The sequence below is a fragment of the Podarcis filfolensis genome, assembly GCF_964270895.1.
Source record: "Podarcis filfolensis genome assembly, chromosome: 10".
Taxonomy (NCBI): domain Eukaryota; kingdom Metazoa; phylum Chordata; class Lepidosauria; order Squamata; family Lacertidae; genus Podarcis; species Podarcis filfolensis.
In genome coordinates this window covers 411,357-431,743 of record NC_139612.1, presented here as the reverse complement: position 1 = coordinate 431,743, position 20,387 = coordinate 411,357, and the positions used below count along the sequence as shown (strand labels likewise).

The following is a 20,387-nucleotide window of genomic DNA, read 5'->3' as shown; positions in this document are numbered from 1 at the left end:
TTTTATTGTAAGACATCCAGAGTCTATATTAAAAGGTGGGATAAATAATAAATAAAACAAAATTAAGCTGGACTGTACATTCTGTTAAGCGGCTGATGATATACTCTAGAAATCTACTCCACAAACTCAAAGGTCCATCCTGAAGATATATAAATATGCAAGGCTCCTCCAAAACAACAACAGAAACCTCTACCTCAAAATAAGGACCCTTCCATGAGCACAATTCTCCTTCTATGAATGGATGGAAGCTCTTTTGATTCACATATAGAATCCAAGCTTATATCTACACACAGCAGGAACCTGTAGCCTATTCTGGACACCAACGTAATGCATGCATTTATAAACATGTATTAGTCATGCCCATTTGTTGCCGTTTTATGTGCACACACAGTGTGGAACCCCAGGCAGCAACTCACAGCAGAGCATTAGTGAGCTTGGAGCTTGTCAGCAACGGTACTCTAAGGCACATGAATGCTAATATGAAGCAGTTGCAATGCATAAGGCTATGCCAAATAGCTTCTTCCTAGGGTTAACTATACCCCACAAAAGGGTGGTATTGGTAATTTTCTGAGTGGCAGATGAATTTAAAGAGCTTTCTTCAGGATGAGGTAGTCACTAGATGACTACGATGGGGATCTTCTTCTTCTCCTTCCCTTGTTATGGATCTTCATGGTACAAAAGTCAATACTAAAATGTTATACTGTGCTACCCACCCAGGACAGAAACCTTTTCACTTTCATGCTGCATGAAAATTCTCAGGTTTTTATTCTCAGAGATGATAAGAAATATTGTATACTGCCTTAAGTTCCGGTCTGGGAAAACAGCAGGATATGAAGTAAATAACTATAATAATAATTGCTTCATAAGAACATAAGAAGAACCCTGCTGCATCAGAACCAGAATCCATTTAGACCCAGGATCCATTAAAATAATTTAAACCAGAGTAGCCTGCCAAGGTGCTTCTGTGTGCTGCAGAAGTATCTCACCCAGTGAGGCAGAGTTGCAAGATTAGCTTCCTGCCAAGATGGGGAGGGGCATGTTCGGGTGCACCAGTGGAGCTAATCCACTGCTCTAGACAATGCACTTGTACCATGCCAAGCTCCCTGCCACCTTGTTCCTCTCCCTTCCAGTAAGAGGCACTGCCAGGAAGCTAGCATTATAGCCCCATCCCACAGAAGCAAGCCACTTCTGGTATGCTCAGAAGCAGGCAATGGCCTTGTCTTATTTGTCTTCAGAAGACTGTATACTGCCTCTGAACATGGAGGTCCCATTTAGCTATCAAACCAGGAAGCCTATCCTACATGAATTTGTCAAATCATCTCTTAAAACCAACTAGGACTGTGTCCATTATGCCATCTATGATGATGGTGATGATGATGATGATGATGATGATGATGATGATGATGACGACTACTACTACAAATGAATCTGCCACCAATCAGTGAATGTTCCATTTTGTTGGTTTCAACAGAGAACTCACTCGTGGATAGTGATCTTGGTAGGGATTTCAGTCCATAGCCTGGCATACTTCACAGGCACCACTATCTCCTGAGGATCTCTATCCACATGCATATGCAGCATGAGACGGCAGAAGGAGGCTCGCAGGTCGTAAGGCAGGCTCTCATCTGACATGCAGCGCAGGATCAGATCCACCGACAGCTGTGTGGAAATCTGATTTATAGCCAAATACTGGCGATCCAGACACATTCTTGCAAAGAGGTTCAACTGGTACCTTAGAAAAGATAATAAAATAATGTCATTTCTATTTCTGTGTTTGTTACTCAATAACCTGGTTGCTAAGGTACCAATCTAAACATCTGAGGAATATTACATAAACTCAACCAACACATTTCTAGTCTTTTACTGGACTATGGCTGTTAGACTCTCACTCAGTTATAAAATACAATCCACATTACATGGTGTTAGGCCTGGGCAATGTATCAATACATCACCCAGGACACGATGGCAGCTTCACCCGGTGGTATACCATGAGTGAAACCACCACTGCTCCTGAGTCCTCCGCCTCCAGCACCCAGCAGCAGGAACAAGTGGCCCCAGCTGGGCCTGAGATTGGGGAGGGGGCAGGAGGAACAGGGACAATTGGGCATGATGTGAAGGAGGCTTGAAATCGGGGGGGTGGGTGGGTGTGTGTGTGTAAAGGAAGAAGCAGTGAGAATTGGGTGCAGGGTGAAGGAGGCTTGACATTGGTGTATGTGCGAAGGAAGGAGCAGGGAGAACTGGGCATGCGGTAAAGGAGCCTTGAAACTGGGGTGGGGTATGTGCGAAGGAAGGAGGGAAATCGTGTGTGTATGTGTGTGTGTGTGTGTGTGTGTGTGTGTGTGTAGGAAGGAGCAAGGAGAATCTGTCATATGGTGAAAGAGGCTTGAAATCAGTGCGTTTGTGTGAAGGAAAGAGCAGGGAGAACTGGGCATGCGGTAAAGGAGCCTTGAAACTGGGGTGGGGGGTGAAGGAATGAACAGGGAGAATCAGGTGTGTGGTGAAGGAGACGGAGAAATTGGCTCCTTAGGAAATCAGCTGCCCCGAGGAGAATGGTGGCTAGTGAGTGACGCAAAGCAGGGAGACAGGGCTCATCCTTCCCCCCTCCTAACTTGCTGTGTGTGTTGCATCCCCTCCATTTCATATTGCAATGTTTGGCTGGTGATACATCACGATGTTGAAATGCTGACATTGCCCAACCCTACATGGTGTACACAGCACTGCTCTGAATAAATCCCTCAACGACATTGAAATTCTTACATTTAATAGCAGTTTTGCAACCTAGCCTTGTATCCTGCCATAAGCCATGCCTAATGAAAATGTTAAGGACACAGGCTGAAAATCCACAAATCAATCAGCTGACTTACAGTATACGGTCAATCTTATGCACTTTACTCAGAAGCCTGCTCCAATGTGTGTGTGTTGTGGGGAGGGCTTTCTTCCTGGTAAATACGCCAAGAATTGCAGTCTTAATTTAATTCAATGAAACAACTTTAGTTTAAATGAAGACCTATCAATGAACTGCAGATTGTACATTAAAAATCTCAGGGCTTGTTCAGATGTTATTTCCCCTCCGGGAAATGAAGCAACACCAAGTTTGATTTAATTTGATGGTGGTATAACTTTACATTCTTCTATTAGCAGAGTATCTTACACGGGGCTCTTTGTAGTCTCCTAGCCATGCACTGATCAGATCCACATTCTTGTAGCTTCAACAATGCTAGTGGGTGTTCCCATGCCATTCATCTGACCCCCAGTATCTTTCACAGATCAATAGTAGTCTTTTACCCAAAATATTAATTTAGTCCATACCCAGCAATGCGTATGCTTTCAGCCTTGGACCACGTTGCACAAAACACCATTGCAGTACCTTATAAACACAGCTTTGTTCAGTCATTGTTTTCCAAAGTTTATCCCACTTTCTGGTGGAACCATAATGGAGATGGGTGTGTGTTCAGTATATTTTTTCTCAAAGGGAAAATTCTTACTGAATTAATGCTTAGCTCAGGCCTCCAAAATTTGTGGAGTGCATGTTGAATTCAGGCAATGAACTCTGAGGACACTGATGAATCCAGAGACCACAGAAGGAACAGAAAGGATTAACTTGTGTCCTGTGGGACAAATAATTCACCTTTTTGGAAAGCTGCTTTACCTGTAATAAGTGAGGACTTCTAAATCAGCTTTGGTGCCCTCCTTAGCTTCTTGGGCAAGATGCCTGATGGCTTTGCCATGAGGTTCCTTGTTGCTATCAATCCAGTACAGCCAAACCTCTTCCTCGTCCAGATCATCAGAGAGGGTGGAGCAATCCAAGGGGTTCTCCATTTGCACTGAGACCAACCTTAAAACAAACAGTTTACACTATACCTACTAATGATCTTCTTAAAACTGTGTGAGACAATGTAAAATAATTAAACTGAGAGTTCAGTTAACTTACTTGGTCTGAATGAGAATATCAGCATTTCCTGGGCTCAGCATATATTTGCAAATAAGTTCCTGAGTGACTGGGATTGCAGTTGTGTTGGAAACACACAAGTCTGACAGGTAGTCCAAGAACCTTGAGGTGAGGGGGAGATTAACAAGAAAATGGGATGGGTCACACTGCAGGAATTTATTGAAAAGAAACAACACAATGATTATCAATAGTACCCTATCCGTAAAATACTGAATGCAAATTTAAATTACATATAGTGCAAAGTTTATGTAATCTATCATTTGTTCCTGGACACAGGTTCATGATCACAGATACACAGATAAAAAGATGCTCAGTGTACAACTTTTTAAAAGAAAGCAAAGAAATGGTGTGGGCTAATTCAAACCTTGGCTCTCGATTCCTCCTGAGTAAATTTACAAACGTCTCTATTTCTTTAGCTGTGATATGTTTCTCTAGTAGCTTCCTGTTGTTGTGCAGCAAAGCTGTGATTGTGTCTTCTGCCAATATATCATAGCCGATCTGAGACTGCATGACGCAGAAGTTCTTAGCAATGTATTCCTGGAAGAAAATCCCACGGTAGTCTGTCACCAGATTGAAAGATGGAAGGTTCCACACATGACCCACACCCCATTTTTGACCAGCAATATTTAGTTTGATAGGCAAGTAGATGAGAGACCATGGTTCCTTTCTTTAGATTACTAGAAGCATACTCCATATGTGTTTAGCTATTTTAGTTTTGTTTCTATCTTGATCCTTCTCAAGGCACAGAAGCCATTAAAAATCATTAAAACACAGGTCAACAACAACAAAAATACTCAAATCAATCAAATCTTTTCCAAGTCTGATTATATTAAAGATATCCCAAGAGGAAAGTTTTGCTCTTATGGAGTTGGATTCAGGTTTGGACTTTCACAGAGCTCAGAGAAGGACTGCTCCACAACTGTGAGGCAGCCACCAAAAATGTTGGTCTGTAACAGCTGTCCCCAACTTGGTGCCTTTCAGATGCTTTGGACTACAACTCCCATCAATCCCAACAAGCATGGCTGATGCCATGTTGGCTGATGTGCTGTTCTAGTCCCATGGAAGAGCCTATGGAGCAAAGCAGCAAAGCAGATCACATGGAGAGCACCTGATGAGCAACTTGCAGAAGTGAACTTTTGAGCCTTTTGAGCTTCTACCTCCACTTCTGCTAGGCTTCACCCCTTTGTGGAGAACTAGAGTCTCTTGAAGGTCCAGCCTTCTGGCCTGACAAAGGGCATCTCTCTTGAATTCAGTGGCCTTCCACACAGTGCACTCCGGGTGCCACTGGACTGGCAAGGTATTGCAGAGGCACCATAGATTCATAGCTGGGATTCCAGACTGGTTCAAAATTGACACCTAGACATACAGTGAAGAAGGCACTCTCACTTCACATACTTATCATGCTGATACACAGGACCAGCAAGAAGGTGTATCTGAGGTATGTATGACCTAAGCTATTACAAGATTTACACTTCCAAATCAGTACCTTGAACTGTGCCCAGAAGACAATTTAGAGTTAGTACAGCTGCTAATCAGCATGATAATAAAAGTTGCTTCTTCACATCCCCAAAAACCTGACCAGCATACTTTTGTCTGATCAGCCAACTTTTAGCTTTGATGTTTACTTGACTCTCCTTGTAAAGTTTGCCCTAGTATGACCCACAAATGCTTAGATACTCCATGTACCAATCAGTACTAGAATATTCCTTATGACAGGAAGATTCCTTCTCACAGACTTTTGTTCCCAGGTGATTCATCAAGATGGGGGTCCACTAGTCCACTGCAGACCAGTAGGTAAAGCAGGCATGGTGCTATTCTGGAAGAGTGCAAGTACCTCTGCTAGTCTATGGTCAGATCACCTCCCCACTCTGCTCCTTTCCTTGCTTTTATTTATTTAAATATTTCTATTATGCCATGCATAGCTCCCTGGAGCCCTCATGGAAAGAAACCAGCAAAACAATAAAAGCGATAAGAAGTCAACCATATCAGTTCAAAAATTCCACACACAGTCAACAAATCAACCAATAAATGGCACCAATCTTTTTTTAAAAATCAGAAAACAAGTCAGTTTATCAAACAAGATGGGTTAAGGGGGATGTCCTGGGAACACCCTGCCTGACTGTTGATAGCAGCAAATTAATCCCACCTTCATCTGTTTAACTCCAGGTGGAGCCAATCATAGCAGAGATTCCAACTCAACAGCACCTCATGCTACTATACTGCACTTGGTTAAAGTAATGGAATTAATCCACAGTCACACTGAAAGTGAAATTTTGGTTCCATAAAATCAAGTTGGCATTACTCTCCTGCAGCAGTCATTCCACTGGATTCAATGAATCTGTAAGCACAACCAAGGAGTCCACTGTATACAATTATGTAGCCACATGAGAAGGCAAGAGAAAAACCTGGTTTTTCCTGTAGTCCTGCTGGGAATGCCGGAGGATTCTGTAACAAAGCCTCAGCATGTATTTGTATGGGGCATATCTCTGGTCGCCCAGATCTTCAAGTCTCAGTATGGCTCCTTCTCCCGCTTTGTCTTTAAATGGAGCTTTCAAGATCCCAAATATCTGTTTGTATACACACAGAGACACATAAATACAAAAACAAAGTGATGACTAATGGTGGGAATAGAAAAACAGGGTATTTTGGTGAATTCAGTGAACAATATATTATATAAGCATTTTGAGCCAAGGGGGAAATAAAATGTGCCCCACCACTGAGGTTGAATCAATTCAGCAATGAAAATTGCATGGCATTCTATATGTAATTTTCACTATGAGTTCACTTCATCCTCCAACAGGTCATCTCATGTTTAAATTATTTTAAATAATACTGTAGCTTAGCTCCCAGCAGTGCAGCAGCTACAAGAGCAAGACAGGAGGAAAGTGGTCACGATTTTCACCCTGTGCACCAGCATGCTGCCTGATAAGCTTAACTATGGTTTAAAAGTAACAGTGGTTTGCAGTGAACTGAGGAACCCGTGGCCCTGCAAATGTTGCTGGACTACAACTCCCATCATCCCTGATCATTGGCAATGCTGGCTGGGACTGATGGAATATGGAGTCCTGAAATATCTAGAACACTGACTTCTCAACAAGGGGGGGGCATCTGAACATTTCAGGGTATGTGTGAGTGTTTCCATTAAAAAAAGTGTGATCTAACCAAAAGATTAACAACATGAAAGTATAGAAGTCTGAAATGTTATGTTCAGAGGATGAGAAGATCACATGCAGCATGATCCGCATGTCATCATGAGTGCAAAGAAGTTCAACATTATCTCTTAAGTGGTGTGACATGCAATATACAGAGCGCAGCAGTTTGTCATGCAGTGTGTGGTTAATCACTCACATGTTGATTTATACTACTCATTTCCACTAATTTTTAGAACTTTGAACATACCATACACTACTGCTATTACATATCAGATTATCCTCGATGTAAGGCTGAGGGTTTTTTCAGTGTGCTATGTGGGGATGGAATTGTGCAGCTGGAAAAATGGACAGAAAACTGGATGTGTTGGGTGCATGTGTTTATTAAACACTTAAATGACAGATAATATCAGGGATGGTATGCATATAAATTAGATGAGCTCAGTGTCTGTATGTAAATTACCCAAACCATATTAAAACACCTTCTTTTGGGACAGCTCCTCCTCTACTTCATCTTCACCTTTGGGCAGGTAACACTTGCATCCTTGTAAAAACCCTTTAAGTACTCCTGTTTTTGTAGCTTAGGCCTATCTCACACCCTGTGTTCCTTCTGCACAGCCAATACATAACAGCTGGTCATGGGTCCCAGTTAGTCAATGGTGGCATATTATACTGGATATAAAGACAGAAGGTTCTTGTTTCCACAGACAAGCAGGCCTGCATTTACTTTTGATCACAATGCTTGCCAAATATTTCACCAATGAAAACTATTTGTTTTTACTCTTGCTTTCTTGAATGAGAACAACATTCACCATTTTCCCCACAAACACGAGAGCTGGAGAGAGAACTACAGCTGAGTATGAAAGGCATAAGTGATCTAGTTAGTGAGCCAATCCAGAGAATTCTACCAATTTATTAATCCCTGCTGGCTTTGCTCACCAAACTCATCCACCTCTTAGTCAGGCTTTGCAGATTACAGACCAGGCCAATCTTATGCCTGCATTGAGTCTGAAACAGACCACCTAGAAACCCTCTGAAAAAGCTTCACTGCTTGGCAGCTTGATTCTGCAGACAATAAAAAATATTCAGGCAATGGAAACTGAGCTGATTGCAGAACACACTGTGAAAACGATTTTATCATTATGTTCAGTCCTTGTCAGAGCATCTCCAGAAGGACTTTTTGGAATGCAAGTGTGATTCAGCTGCCAAAAATGATTTCAAACAATTCCCTTCAGGAAAAAATTGGTTGAAATATTTCCCTGTATATCCCAAAACAGAAGAGCAGGCTCTGCACATCATTGTGACATTTTCATCCACATGCCTTTGTGAAGATGGTTTTTCTGTTCTTTTAGATATTGAAACAAAGCAGCGCAGCAGGCTGATGCTGAAAGTGAAACAAGATGTACTCTGTCTTCCACGGTGCCCAGAATCCAAAAGCTTGTGACAAACATGCAGAATCAATGTTGATATTAATAATAATAAAAGCATTTTTTTGAAATTTATAATTTTGTGCAGCTTTTTGGAAATTTGAATAATTGTTTTTTAAAAATTTATAAGTACTTTGATTGATTTTTATTATTAAGCCCCAAAATATTATTTATAATTAATATTCAATCATTTAATTTCAATCATTTTGAAAATGCAAATAAAATAATTAGGAGAGGCAGGTTTGAAGAGATTTTTATATTACCTAAAAGGGGACATTGGGTTTAAAAAGTCTGGGAAACACTGACTAAAGGGGTCAGTCCCCCCCCACACACACACCTTGAAGCAATATGCAAACAAGGCCACTGTATCTTTGAAGAATATGCTCCATATTAAATATTTCTATCAATTACATACCTGTGCCAATATATTTTGTTCCCTCATTAATTTTTGCCTCTCTCGGTTGGGCTTAATGACCATCACATCCAACACTTCCTGGCCATTATTGTGCACATCAGCAACAAAGAAAATGAGATCTTCCAACAGCTTGGTTACAAACCTATGTTGTTTGAAGAAGTACAATACAGTGAACAAGTGTAGTTCTGTAACAAAATGTTACAGCGTGGAGTGTTTCTGTTCAGGGTTTCAACCACTCTTTCCTTTCCCGCCACCCCAAACTCCCAGCAGTCAGTCATCATTCTGCACCCTTGCATCATGTTCAGTCCACATTGGGCTGTTTTGATAAATATTTTATCTCCGTTTTTCCCATTGGTTTCTGGATGCTGGGGGTGGGAGTGGGGCTCAGTAACATCAACTTATTTCATTTCTTCATTGGTATCTATGGGCAACTTTCTCTTAAGACCCCAACGACAACAGCAAACAGCTTCTCTGTATAATGTAAGAAGTGACCTATCAAGACAATGAAATGGTTCTTTCTAACGGGTGTATGGGCGTTGTCCCAATCTCCTTGTTCTAGCCACACTATTCTATTCCTGACTCCCACCCATTTCAAATTTCCATGCCATTCAGTTATTATGGAACTGTTTTGAGGGTTACTCACACACAGTTCCAGTTTTTTGCCCCCTGCAGTTTTTTTGTACTTGGGATTTGCTAATACTTTTCTCTTGTCCCGCAGTAGTGAGGTTTGGGCTACAGAAGCACAAGATAACTCAGATAGGTATAGATTGTTGGCATCCATCTGTCTCAAAACACAATGGAGTGTGCCTCTGGGGATGAAGTCAAACCGTTGTGTTAGCAGTGACCTCCCTGGGGCACAAACTTGGGCAGTGTGTCTAGAGGTCCTGGGCTGCCCAGACGACAAGACACCTGCCTTTTATATATAAAAGGATAATGATATAGATAATATAGATAATAATGAATAATGATATTTTTCACATAACCACAACCTCCACAAACATCCCCCTTGTGACAGGCATTTTCCTTGTTTGTTATAACTATTACTGACAAAAATATATGGCTTTGTCTCTAGCATGCTGGTTCACCAGCAGACTTTTTTTTTGCACATAGCAGAATTACCTCTTCCTCTCCTGTCCCCTCAAACCCTACCCCACCAGCCACACACCCTCAAAATCAGCTCTAAGGTTTGAGAGGCCCTCTGGAGCAGATCTGGGGGACATGCAAGGGGAAGGCAGGAAACCCATTGTTGCAGCATTACATACAATCCTCTGACTCCACAAATCTGCAGACCTTCACACCTAAGAAAAACACAATTTTCCACAACTCTTGCACTATCAGAAGCCAAGGGAATACAGAATTGACACATTGTATGCACATAAGGAAGTCAATGCACAGAAGTCTGTTGAGCCTGAAAGTGGGGCATGGGGTTGATACACTTTCCCTAATCCTCCTTGTGTTCAATACATACACATTTTTGAACGCATAAATAGGCTCCAGGGCTGAAAGAGCACAGGGATGGGGAATCTGTGGCCCTCCATATATTGTTGGGCTGCAACTCTTCTCTTTCCTGCCCATTGGGCCATGTGGTCTGGAGGTAATGGCATTCTCCTATGCTGCAATGGGTTAATGCATCAGACTGTTAACCAGAAGGTTGGTGGTCGGAGCCCACTCAGGGACAGCTGTAAGCAGGATTCCTGCAGTGCAGGGGTTGGACTAGATGACCCTTGGTGTCCCTTCCAACTCTATAATTCTGTGATCTTATGACTCCAGCAACACTTGGAGGGCCACAGATGCCTCATAGCTGCTGTAGCATAATAATGCTGAACTGATCAATTATTTCCAACATCTGGTTTAGTAGTCTCTTGTGAAAGCCTGTATTAGCTGTAAGCATTTGCTTGGTATCTTTAGGTCAGGGAGGGAGGCAAAAGGTAAGAAAGGATCACTGACCTCCTTTCATTTTGAGTTACAGAGCCATTCTCCAACTTTTTAACTGTGGATGCTAAAACCTTGTTGGCATCATTAGCAAAATCCAAATCTCTAACCTCAGACAGAGGAACAGACACAATAGCAAATGCTTCCTTGTCTTCTTTCGTTTGGCAGGTCCCAATCTGTAATATTGGCAGGGGAAGAACAACCAAAATTTAACGTGAGAAAGCAGCTTTCTTTGCTTAAGTTATGTTGACTGTTGGTATTTACCTTTAACATCACAGGCCTTTCTTCGTCTTTGTCTATTGGGATACTGGTACTGGTGACCCATGTGTTGGTGCACAGGTGTCTCAGTCGCACATAAGAATTTCTAAACAAAGTAAAACAACAGCTCTCAAGGAATAAATGTAAAATCATTGGAGCATCAAATGTTGTTTTCAAATCCACTGGGAAGGAATCAGCTGACAATGGGTCCAGCCCTGGTCTCCACCTGTGGTTGGAGGCTTTATGCTCAGATTAACAAAGGGAAGGAAGAAGGAAATGTGGAGCACTAGCCTACCCCTCTTCTTCCCCTGATTTTAGCCAGCACCAGCTACCTCCATCACAAAGAGGCAAGTAAAGGGAGGAGGTGGAGGAAGGCTAGCCTAGCATGCTCCCTTAGGAAGCACTATTGCTCTGCAGGGTCATACGGCTTTGCAGTCTTCACGCACATAATCACTCACCCCCAGAGAGAGAGAGAGAGAGAGGCTGGAGACACTGGCTAAGCAGGTACATGGAAGGCAACCTCGGCCTCTCTCCCAAGCACTACCTGACCTTTCTTCCAAGCTTAAAATAACCCCCTGAAATTGGGTTGCTGCAATGCCCCCTTATTATAGACCGGCACAGGCTCTCTCCTCCTCCACACTTCATCATGAGTTCCGGCACCTTCCCCCCCAAAAAAAAGCACTGGGTACACGTACATGTACACACACACACACACACACACACACACACACACACATGTAAAGCACCCCTGGATGGTTAAGTCCAGTCAAAGACGACTATGGGGTTGCGGCGCTCATCCCCCTTTTCAGGCCAAGGGAGCCAATGTTTGTCCACATATAGCTTTCCAGGTCATGTGGCCAGCAGGACTAAACCACTTCTGGCACAATGGGACATAGTAATGAGTGCCAAAGTGCACAGAAACATGATTTATCTACTTGCACCGGTGTACTTTTGAACTGCTAGGTTGGCAGAAGCTGGAAAGAGCAACAGAAGCTCACCCCATCACGCAGATTTGAACTGCTGACTTTTCAGCTGGCAAGCCCACAGATACACATGCAACACTACCTTGGAACCAGGCAGTCAGCTCGCTGAAGGGTGGTAGCATCCAGTTCAAAAAGAGAGGCAATATCATTTCCATGTGGCACAGACACCAGCGTATACATAATTTTTTCCCCAGCATGTCGTTTCTTCTTTGAAATGAGAAGTTCGCTGTCTCTCTGCTGATGAAGAACAAGGACACTTTGGTTTACACAGCATCCTATTGTTAGTTCTGCAAGAATAATATATTTTTTCTTTGCAAGGTGAAGGGGGTAGGGTTACTAGAGTGAAATTGTAGGGTTACTAGCTTCTTTTCTCATATTCAAAACAGAAGGACCAACCTGCCTCAAGGATGATGGGATGCAAGCTGCCTTTTCACACAAATAGGTCAGAGGCCAACAAAAAGTTCCTATTACAGAACATGTTATTGCTCAATGTGAGTTCCGTCAGGGCTGCTGGGTGTTTGGCAGAGGAATACAGCATCAAAGCGCTTGCTTTAAAGGAGTACAAAGATAAAAGACAAAGGACAGACAGGAGGCATCGAGCATCAGGAAAGGCTGTGTTTTTTTGTCCCCACCAACAAGGGCAGTCAACTTTGCAAAACAGCTTGTCCATGATATGTGCTCCATTTATATCAGTCCTTGAAATATACTCAGTTGAGTAGTAATTTCATGTTCTTTATTTCAGCTCATAGGAACAGTGAGCAAATCCCCCCCCCAACCTCAGGCTTTACATACATTATTTACACAATGAGTACTGTCTGATTGGTTGATTATGTTTCCCTCCTGGAGCCTGATTGGGCTGCTCCTGCAGGCCAATCAGGTTGTTGCATTCTAGGACACTACCTGCCTCTTGTTCTAGTACATAACAGTCCTACACTGCACATTTAGCTGTTGAGATGTGGCATAAGCTCAACCAGGAAGCCACTACTGTGAATACAGGTCCCAGCTAGGTATTGTGACTATGAATATCATGTGGTGTGGTATAGCCTTTCTTGGGACTGTATATATGCCCTGGAGGAGGATTCTAAACTCAAATTCTCTCCCAAGTTTTTTTTTAATAAACTCAAAGCTACCTGCATACAGAAAAACAGAATGTCTGAATGAAGAATTTTAACCGAGTATTTTTCCTTACTTAGAATGACAGAATCGTAGGGTTAGAAGAGACCCCAAGGCTCATCTTACTACTTTTCTACATGCATTGATCTTTTGTTTTAAACTTAGAGAGACATTCAAGATTATTCTGCTCCACCAGAAATCTGCAACAGTACACTCCTGCACTGTTTCTCTGCATAAGCACAAGTGCCCCAGACTTTATAAGCTCATTCTTTGGAAAAGCTGCCTCTGAAAGCATAGTTACAGTCCTAATGTTATTTCCCTCCATGAAGACCATTAAGCTGCAGTACTAACTGAACTTTAAAATTAAATTTAACAACCACCAGAGTTCTAGAAACATCTGCTAAATCAAGCATAATCTGGTGTCTCTGTGTTAAAACAACTTTAGCAGCGGCTTACAAAACCAGCAATCCCATACAGCATTAACAGAGCTTTAGGGGCCAAATCTCTCTCTCTCTCTCTCTCTCTCTCTCTCTCTCTCTCTCTCTCTCTCTCTCTCATTCCTCTTTTGAAGTCTGCACAAACAGTGGACTCACCCCACTAACTGCCCCCAATTAAATATAGCACACACCTCTCTCTGTATGCTAATTACACCAGGTTTTACAATTTACCACAGGCTATCATGTGGGGGACTTGTGTGAGGGAAAACTTTGTGATTACAGTCCCAGGCAGAAAATGCTCAAACAAACAAGAAAAGTTTTATTAAACAAAATGAAATTTGTGAAACAAAGTGGGTCAGGAAATGCATTCTTTCAGGTTAACTTATTTACTTTAATTAACTATAATATGTCTCCAGCTTAAACACAGTGTTTTTATTTAAACACAGTGTGTGCTTTTATTTAAAATGCATCTCTGGGTTATTTGTGGGGCATAGGAATTCGTTCATTATTTTTTCTTCAAAATATAGTCTGGCCCCCCACAAGGTCTGAGGGACAGTGGACCGGCCCCCTTCTGAAAAAGGTTGCTGACCCCTGCTATAGGGTAATGAAAATAATTCATAGCCTTAAAAGGTAAAAAAAAAGTCTCAGACTTTCTTGATTCTCTTTTGTGCCAGGTCTATACTGAGATCAGAAGTAGGGCCCTCTCTATAATGCAATGATGATAACCTGTGGCTTATTGTGGAAATGGTGCATCCAAAAAACTATGCAAAGGGTTAATGCTGTAGTATATAATCTTGTGATGTCATATATACTGTATACTGTATAGTTCAGTTATCAACTTAGAGTTTTAACTGTGAGAGCAGAAAGTGTGTTGTGTTATGAGGCTGCCTCCTAAGAGCCAGTCTGTAAATATTAGTCACTCCGATACAAAGTCATGTAAATATATTTTAGTAACGTATTACATGCCTCTCTTGTATATTCAATCTGACAAGAGCAAGCACAGCAAGTAAAGTGATATGTTGTTTTTAAACTTTGTGTGGTTTTTCTATGGGAAAAAGAGAACTGTGAAAAACAACTTCTGCACAACTCTGTAAAGTATAATTACCACACTTATTTGGGGGTCTCTCACATCAACAGCACCAGCCAGCATGGCCAATGGTCAAAGATGATGGGACAATGCCCAGCAACATCCAGATTAGCACCTCTGCTATCATGGCTTCCCAAGTCCATAATTCTCTCTTGAACTGTACCAGCCTAACACCCTCTATATATTTTTGGAGTCATGTTGTTGTTATATATTTATTTATATCCCACCTTTTTCCCTGACAGGGTCTAAAGACAGCTTACTGATAAAATATGAGCAGCTAAAAACACGGGGGAACAATAACTAAAAAACAAACATTAATAGAATTAAAGCATATTGTGGCATTTGTTTTTAAGCCAACTCATGACACATTGTAAAATTTGTTTGGTCTGTTTATTTTGGAAAGCCATAATTATTGCCAGTTGCTTGGAGAACTTTTTGTCAGGAAAAGTTGTTGCCAGGTTTTAAAATAAATGAATAAATAGAAAGCAAAAGTCACATCAACATAGGATTTTTAAGCTCCCAACTCTGTAACAGAAATATATTTCTTGTCGATATTGTACACAGTTTGTTTCTACAACCCAAATGTCACAGGCACTTTCTTTCTAATTAGATCAGATTATGTAAGGGAGCATTTCACCACATTTTATTTAAAGAAGCAGTTGCACTTACCAAAGCCTTTTCCCCATTACTACCATCTGGATAGTGTGGATTAAGCTGTAAAAAGAAAGCACTTTTAATAAAATTTTGAAAAAAGGGAGGTTGATCTTAAACTGCATATGTTATGTATGTTCAAAAGGCCATGAATATTGTTCCACATGCACTTAAGGCTTTTCAACTTTCCTTTCCCACCACAAACCCACCTCCTGACCAACAGCATGCCTGTCTTGCCTGAATTAACTCCCAGTTTCTTAGTCTACATATAGACTATTGCAGCATTTCTGGAACCTGTTCACCAGGTAGTACCAAAACCAGCACAGAACTGTGCCATCCAGGGATCCAATCCAGCAGATGTATACCATAGTCAATGGTATAAAAAGCCACCAAGAGGTCTGACAAAAGAGGGATGCAGTTCTCCTGTCCAGTTCCAACCATAGTTCTACCATAGTTCTACCAAAGCAATTTCAGTCCTAAAGTCTGACTGAAATGCATCTAGATAATCTGTATAATCCAAACCACCTAGAGGTGGGTCACCACCCACTCAAGCGCCTTGCCCGCCCCAAAAGAGGATGGAAACTGGTCCAGGTGGTAGAGGGATCTTAGGAGGGTTCTTTTTAGCAGTGGTTTCACATTTTTCACCCCCTCTACACATTTACTCAATTCCTTCCTGAAAGTTTTAGTGAGCAAGAGTGGGAAAGGTCAAGTTTACATGTGGCTGGCCTCAAAGTTCCTGCCCATATTCTCAGGCTAAACAAACTGAAAGATATGCATCACAACAAGACAAGCAGATATTTTAGGCACATCCACAGACACAACAATTTATCTGTAGTCCAATCTGCAAAGTGTGGCGCAAATTGGCCACAGTGAGCCACTGAGACTTATTCTAAACCTCATGTCCTGACAGGTCTAGTATTAACTGAGTCAGGGCCATGGTTGTCATGACAACCACAAACTGCTGAAATGTTCCCTTAGGGAACCTCAGCATTAATGTTGAAATTTTAAAGAACAGTAAGGAGGGAGAAGCCCAACATCACCTCAGAGAGGAAGAATATTGAACAGTGGGCTATATGTACATCAAGAGGACCCCAAGGCTGACTGGTAGACAGGACACCTAGAGAGAAGAATGGCTTTATTCTACCTCCCCAACTTGCAGAATGCAACACTCAGAAATTGGGGGTGGCGTTGGGAGAGGTTAACACTTTCTAACTTGTCCGTCCATATTTCTGTCACACACAAGTTAGGTTAGCATGCTTATCCAGAATCAAATGAATCCAAACCTAAAGTCTCCAGAATAGAAAAATAACTGGGAGAAGAGAAATAACATCCTTTTAGCCCATCTTCCACACAGCTCCTGTCCTTTTCTGACCACCACATTCATACCTGTGGTCTGAGAAGTGGAATGCAGAAGACATAGTTCAGAGACCCAGCACTTTTCTGAAACCTCTGAAGCTTCAAAGTGTCTATTAACTAATAGTTAGCATGCTATATTGTTATATGAGGAATGTGCCGTTTCCCCCTCCACACACACTCACACACCACAGAAACACACACTCTCACACATACACACACGCAGGAGAGAAACCAAGAAATAAAGTCATGTTTTGCTCAGCAATGCACTGCACACGCACATTTCTATGTAGAGCTGAAATGAATGTCTCTTGCTACTTCTTGAGATGCTCACTGCACACATTCAGCACTTGTCTCGGCTTTTCACTGGTTCCTTATACTTTGGGCCACAAATCCACTGATTTGCTTAATCAGTGGCTTAAAGTTCTAGATGGCGTGATAAACACGGTTTCTTTTTTTTTATAGCAAAAATTTAAAGATCTTTTACAAGTATTTCCGCCTCCAGTTATACAGCTTATCATAATGAAGGCAAGTATCTAACTAAAGAGCGGGGTCTTTTTAAAAAATAAATAAATTCCAGGCCATCTACAACAGCTGGTTTTAATTTGTAAACATAACCAGTTCATAAGGTTAATTCAATAGTTTTGGACCCAAGCAATATAATAATAATAATAAAATTTTATTTATATCCCGCCCTCCCCAGCCGAAGCCGGGCTCAGAGCAGCTAACAACAATAAAAGTAACACAGCATTCTAAAATCAATTCATTCTGAAATCAATTCAAAATCAAATTAATAGCAACCATTGGGCTAGAGTTCTGTGAGGATTACCAAAGGAGGAGGTCAGGCTGTGCCCTGGCCAAAGGCCTGGTGGAACAGCTCTATCTTGCAGGCCCTGCAGAAAGATTTCAAGTCCTGCAGGGCCCTAGTCTCTTGTGACAGAGCGTTACACCAGATCGGGGCCACAGCCGAAAAAGCCCTGGCTCTGGTTGAGGCCAGCCTAACCTCCCTGTGGCCCGGGACCTCCAAGATGTTTTTGTTTGAAGACCGTAAGGTCATCTGTGGAACATACCAGGAGAGGCGGTCCCGTAGGTACGAGGGTCCTAGGCCATATAGGGCTTTAAAGGTTAAAACCAGCACCTTAAACCTGATCCTGTACTCCACCGGGCGCCAGTGAATGTGATCCAATGGCAAGTAAGGAGTCTCACCGCAGCATTCTGTACCCACTGGAGTTTCTGGGTCAGTCTCAAGGGCAGCCCCACATAGAATAGTACTGAATAGTAACAAGCAGTATTACAAAGTGATGAATAGCCACACTGAGTCAATGGATTCAGAAGTGTACCTTAATATTCAACTCAAGGAAAGCAAAATGTACAAAAAATTGCTTTAAGTTTTACCCTCATACTACCATACTACCCCCTCACAACTGCTTTACCTTCATTTTAGTATCCAACAACGAAGGAATACAGTGAATAGAATCCAATCAAACACAACTCTGTAAGCATGCAATAAAAGTATTAAAAATTGTATTGAGCTTTCAGTGTATTTTATAAGACTCAAAATAATACCAGCACAAAGCATATAAGTACAGTCACGAGGAACTTGAAAAAATATATACAGTCTTGTGAATATAAGCTATTCAATATAACTGAGATCAAGAGTTCAACTATGTAGTACATTTTGTAGATAAAACTGTGTACACAGAGGATTCCAGCCAACCTAGGTAAGGTCTTTGTTTCATATGCCTTGTTCAGGTCGGTCCAGATATATTTAATGCATTATACTAGGATCTGAGTGCCCATGCAAGTCAGGAGCTGAACCAATTATGAACACGAACTTCACAGTTTAACTATATCTGAGGATGCCCTTCCTGAATCCCAAAATGGTTTTCGATCTTCTAGGGGGACAGTGGGTATGTTCACAGCTCAACAGCCTCAAGAAAAGTGCAGAGAGCAATATCAACCCCTGTATATGGCATTTATTGACCTAAGACCTTCAATACTGTAAATTATACTGCCTTGTGGACTGTCCTGCTGAAAATCGGCTGCCCAGATAAATTTGTGAACATCCTTCGGCTCCGCCATGATAACAATGACTGGCAAAATGAACCATTAACAGTAGGATCAGGCATTAAACAAGGATGTATTATCACCTCAATTCTATTATCTTCATCATCATGATCCTACACACTGTCGAAGGGAAACTCCCCTCCAGAGTGGAAATCATATATTGAACAGATGGAAAGCTCTTTAATCTGAGCAGGCTGAAAGCAAAGAATAGGGTTACCGTAACTTCCGTCATAGAACTTCAGTATGCTGATGACAATGTAGTGTGTGTACACTCAGAGGATGACCTCCAAACCATCCTAAATATCTTCACAGAAGCTTACAGAAAGCTTAGCCTATAGCTCAATATCCAAAAAACCAAAGTGCTGCACATTTAATGGTGTACCACAACTTAATGGTGCACCATTGGAAAGTGTCAATCACTTTTCCTACCTGGGCAGTTGTCTTTCCACAAGGGCCAACACTGATGTCATAATCCAGAATCACCTGAGCTCTGTGAGTGCAACTTTCTTCCAACTGAAGCGCAGAGTTTTTGAGGACCGGAACGTTTGCAGGGAAACCAAAATCCTTGTTTACAAACTATTGTACTACGAACTTTACTGTATGCTTGTGGAGCATGGACCACTTATAAACGCCATCTCCAACTCCTCAAAAGATTCCATCAATGGTGTATCCAAAAAAATTTACACATCACTCGGGAAGACAGGCGAACTAATGCCAGTACTGGAAGAAGCAAAGATCACCAATGTTGAAGCAATGATTATTCAACATCAACTTTGTTGGGCTGGTCATTTAGTTCGGATGCCTATCGTCTGCCATAGCAACTACTCTATTCTCAACTCAAGAATGGAAATTGAAATACCGGTGGACAACAAAAGAGGTTTAAAGATGCTCTCAAGGCAAATCTTTAAAAATTTAGTATAAGCACTGATAACTAGGGAACACTGGCCTGCAAACGCTCCAGCTGGAGAACAGCCTTTACCAAAGGTGTCTTGGACTTGGAAGAAGCACAAACTCAGGGCAAAAAGGAGAAACATGCTAAGTGGAAGGCACGTTTGGCAAACTGTCACTGTGAAAAACTCCCACTCGGAAACCTATGTCCCCAATGTGGAAGAATGTGTGGATCCAGAATTGGCCTCCACAGTCACTTACAGACACACTGTTAAGATTGTATTCATGGAAGACAATCTTACTCGGCTGCAAGTTTTCTGTGAACCGCCCAGAGACCTCTGGGTATAGGGCGGTATATAAACTCAATAAACAACAACAGCATGAGTGATCGCCGAAGAATAAGATTTTCAGTCATAATATTAATTGTATTGTATTCCACGCATATTATACTTTCATTGCATACAGAGTTGTGTTTGATTACCTTCATCTTACACATAAGGGTTAAGAACAGTTACTTATACATAAGGTTTAATAACAGTTACTTAACATGCCAGCCTGAAAATACCAGCTTCTAGTTCTGATAAACAGCAAACGTGGTAGCAACCCTGGTTCTGGGCTGTACCACTTCAGACTGCAGACAATTGCTGACATGAATATGGACTTTAATTTTTGTACCTT

The 20,387-nt window shown here is 41.7% G+C and overlaps 1 protein-coding gene across 7 annotated transcripts in view; it reads right to left on the bottom strand.

The window, feature by feature from the left end:
* Positions 1-20,387, bottom strand: part of ITPR2 (inositol 1,4,5-trisphosphate receptor type 2) — a 334,430-nt gene that overhangs the window by 244,920 nt on the left and 69,123 nt on the right. For 4 of the 7 annotated variants that reach the window (XM_083574843.1, XM_083574846.1, XM_083574847.1 and 1 more), the window contains 10 exons: positions 15,420-15,464; positions 12,196-12,350; positions 11,137-11,236; positions 10,888-11,048; positions 8,941-9,082; positions 6,355-6,516; positions 4,314-4,486; positions 3,932-4,051; positions 3,650-3,835; positions 1,481-1,732 (listed from right to left, as the gene is read on the bottom strand). In XM_083574843.1, coding sequence (XP_083430969.1) covers positions 1,481-1,732; positions 3,650-3,835; positions 3,932-4,051; positions 4,314-4,486; positions 6,355-6,516; positions 8,941-9,082; positions 10,888-11,048; positions 11,137-11,236; positions 12,196-12,350; positions 15,420-15,464 — 1,496 coding nt within the window. The remainder of the gene's footprint in view (positions 1-1,480; positions 1,733-3,649; positions 3,836-3,931; positions 4,052-4,313; positions 4,487-6,354; positions 6,517-8,940; positions 9,083-10,887; positions 11,049-11,136; positions 11,237-12,195; positions 12,351-15,419; positions 15,465-20,387) is intronic. The other 3 variants (XM_083574844.1, XM_083574845.1, XM_083574849.1) reach the window with 3 other exon arrangements.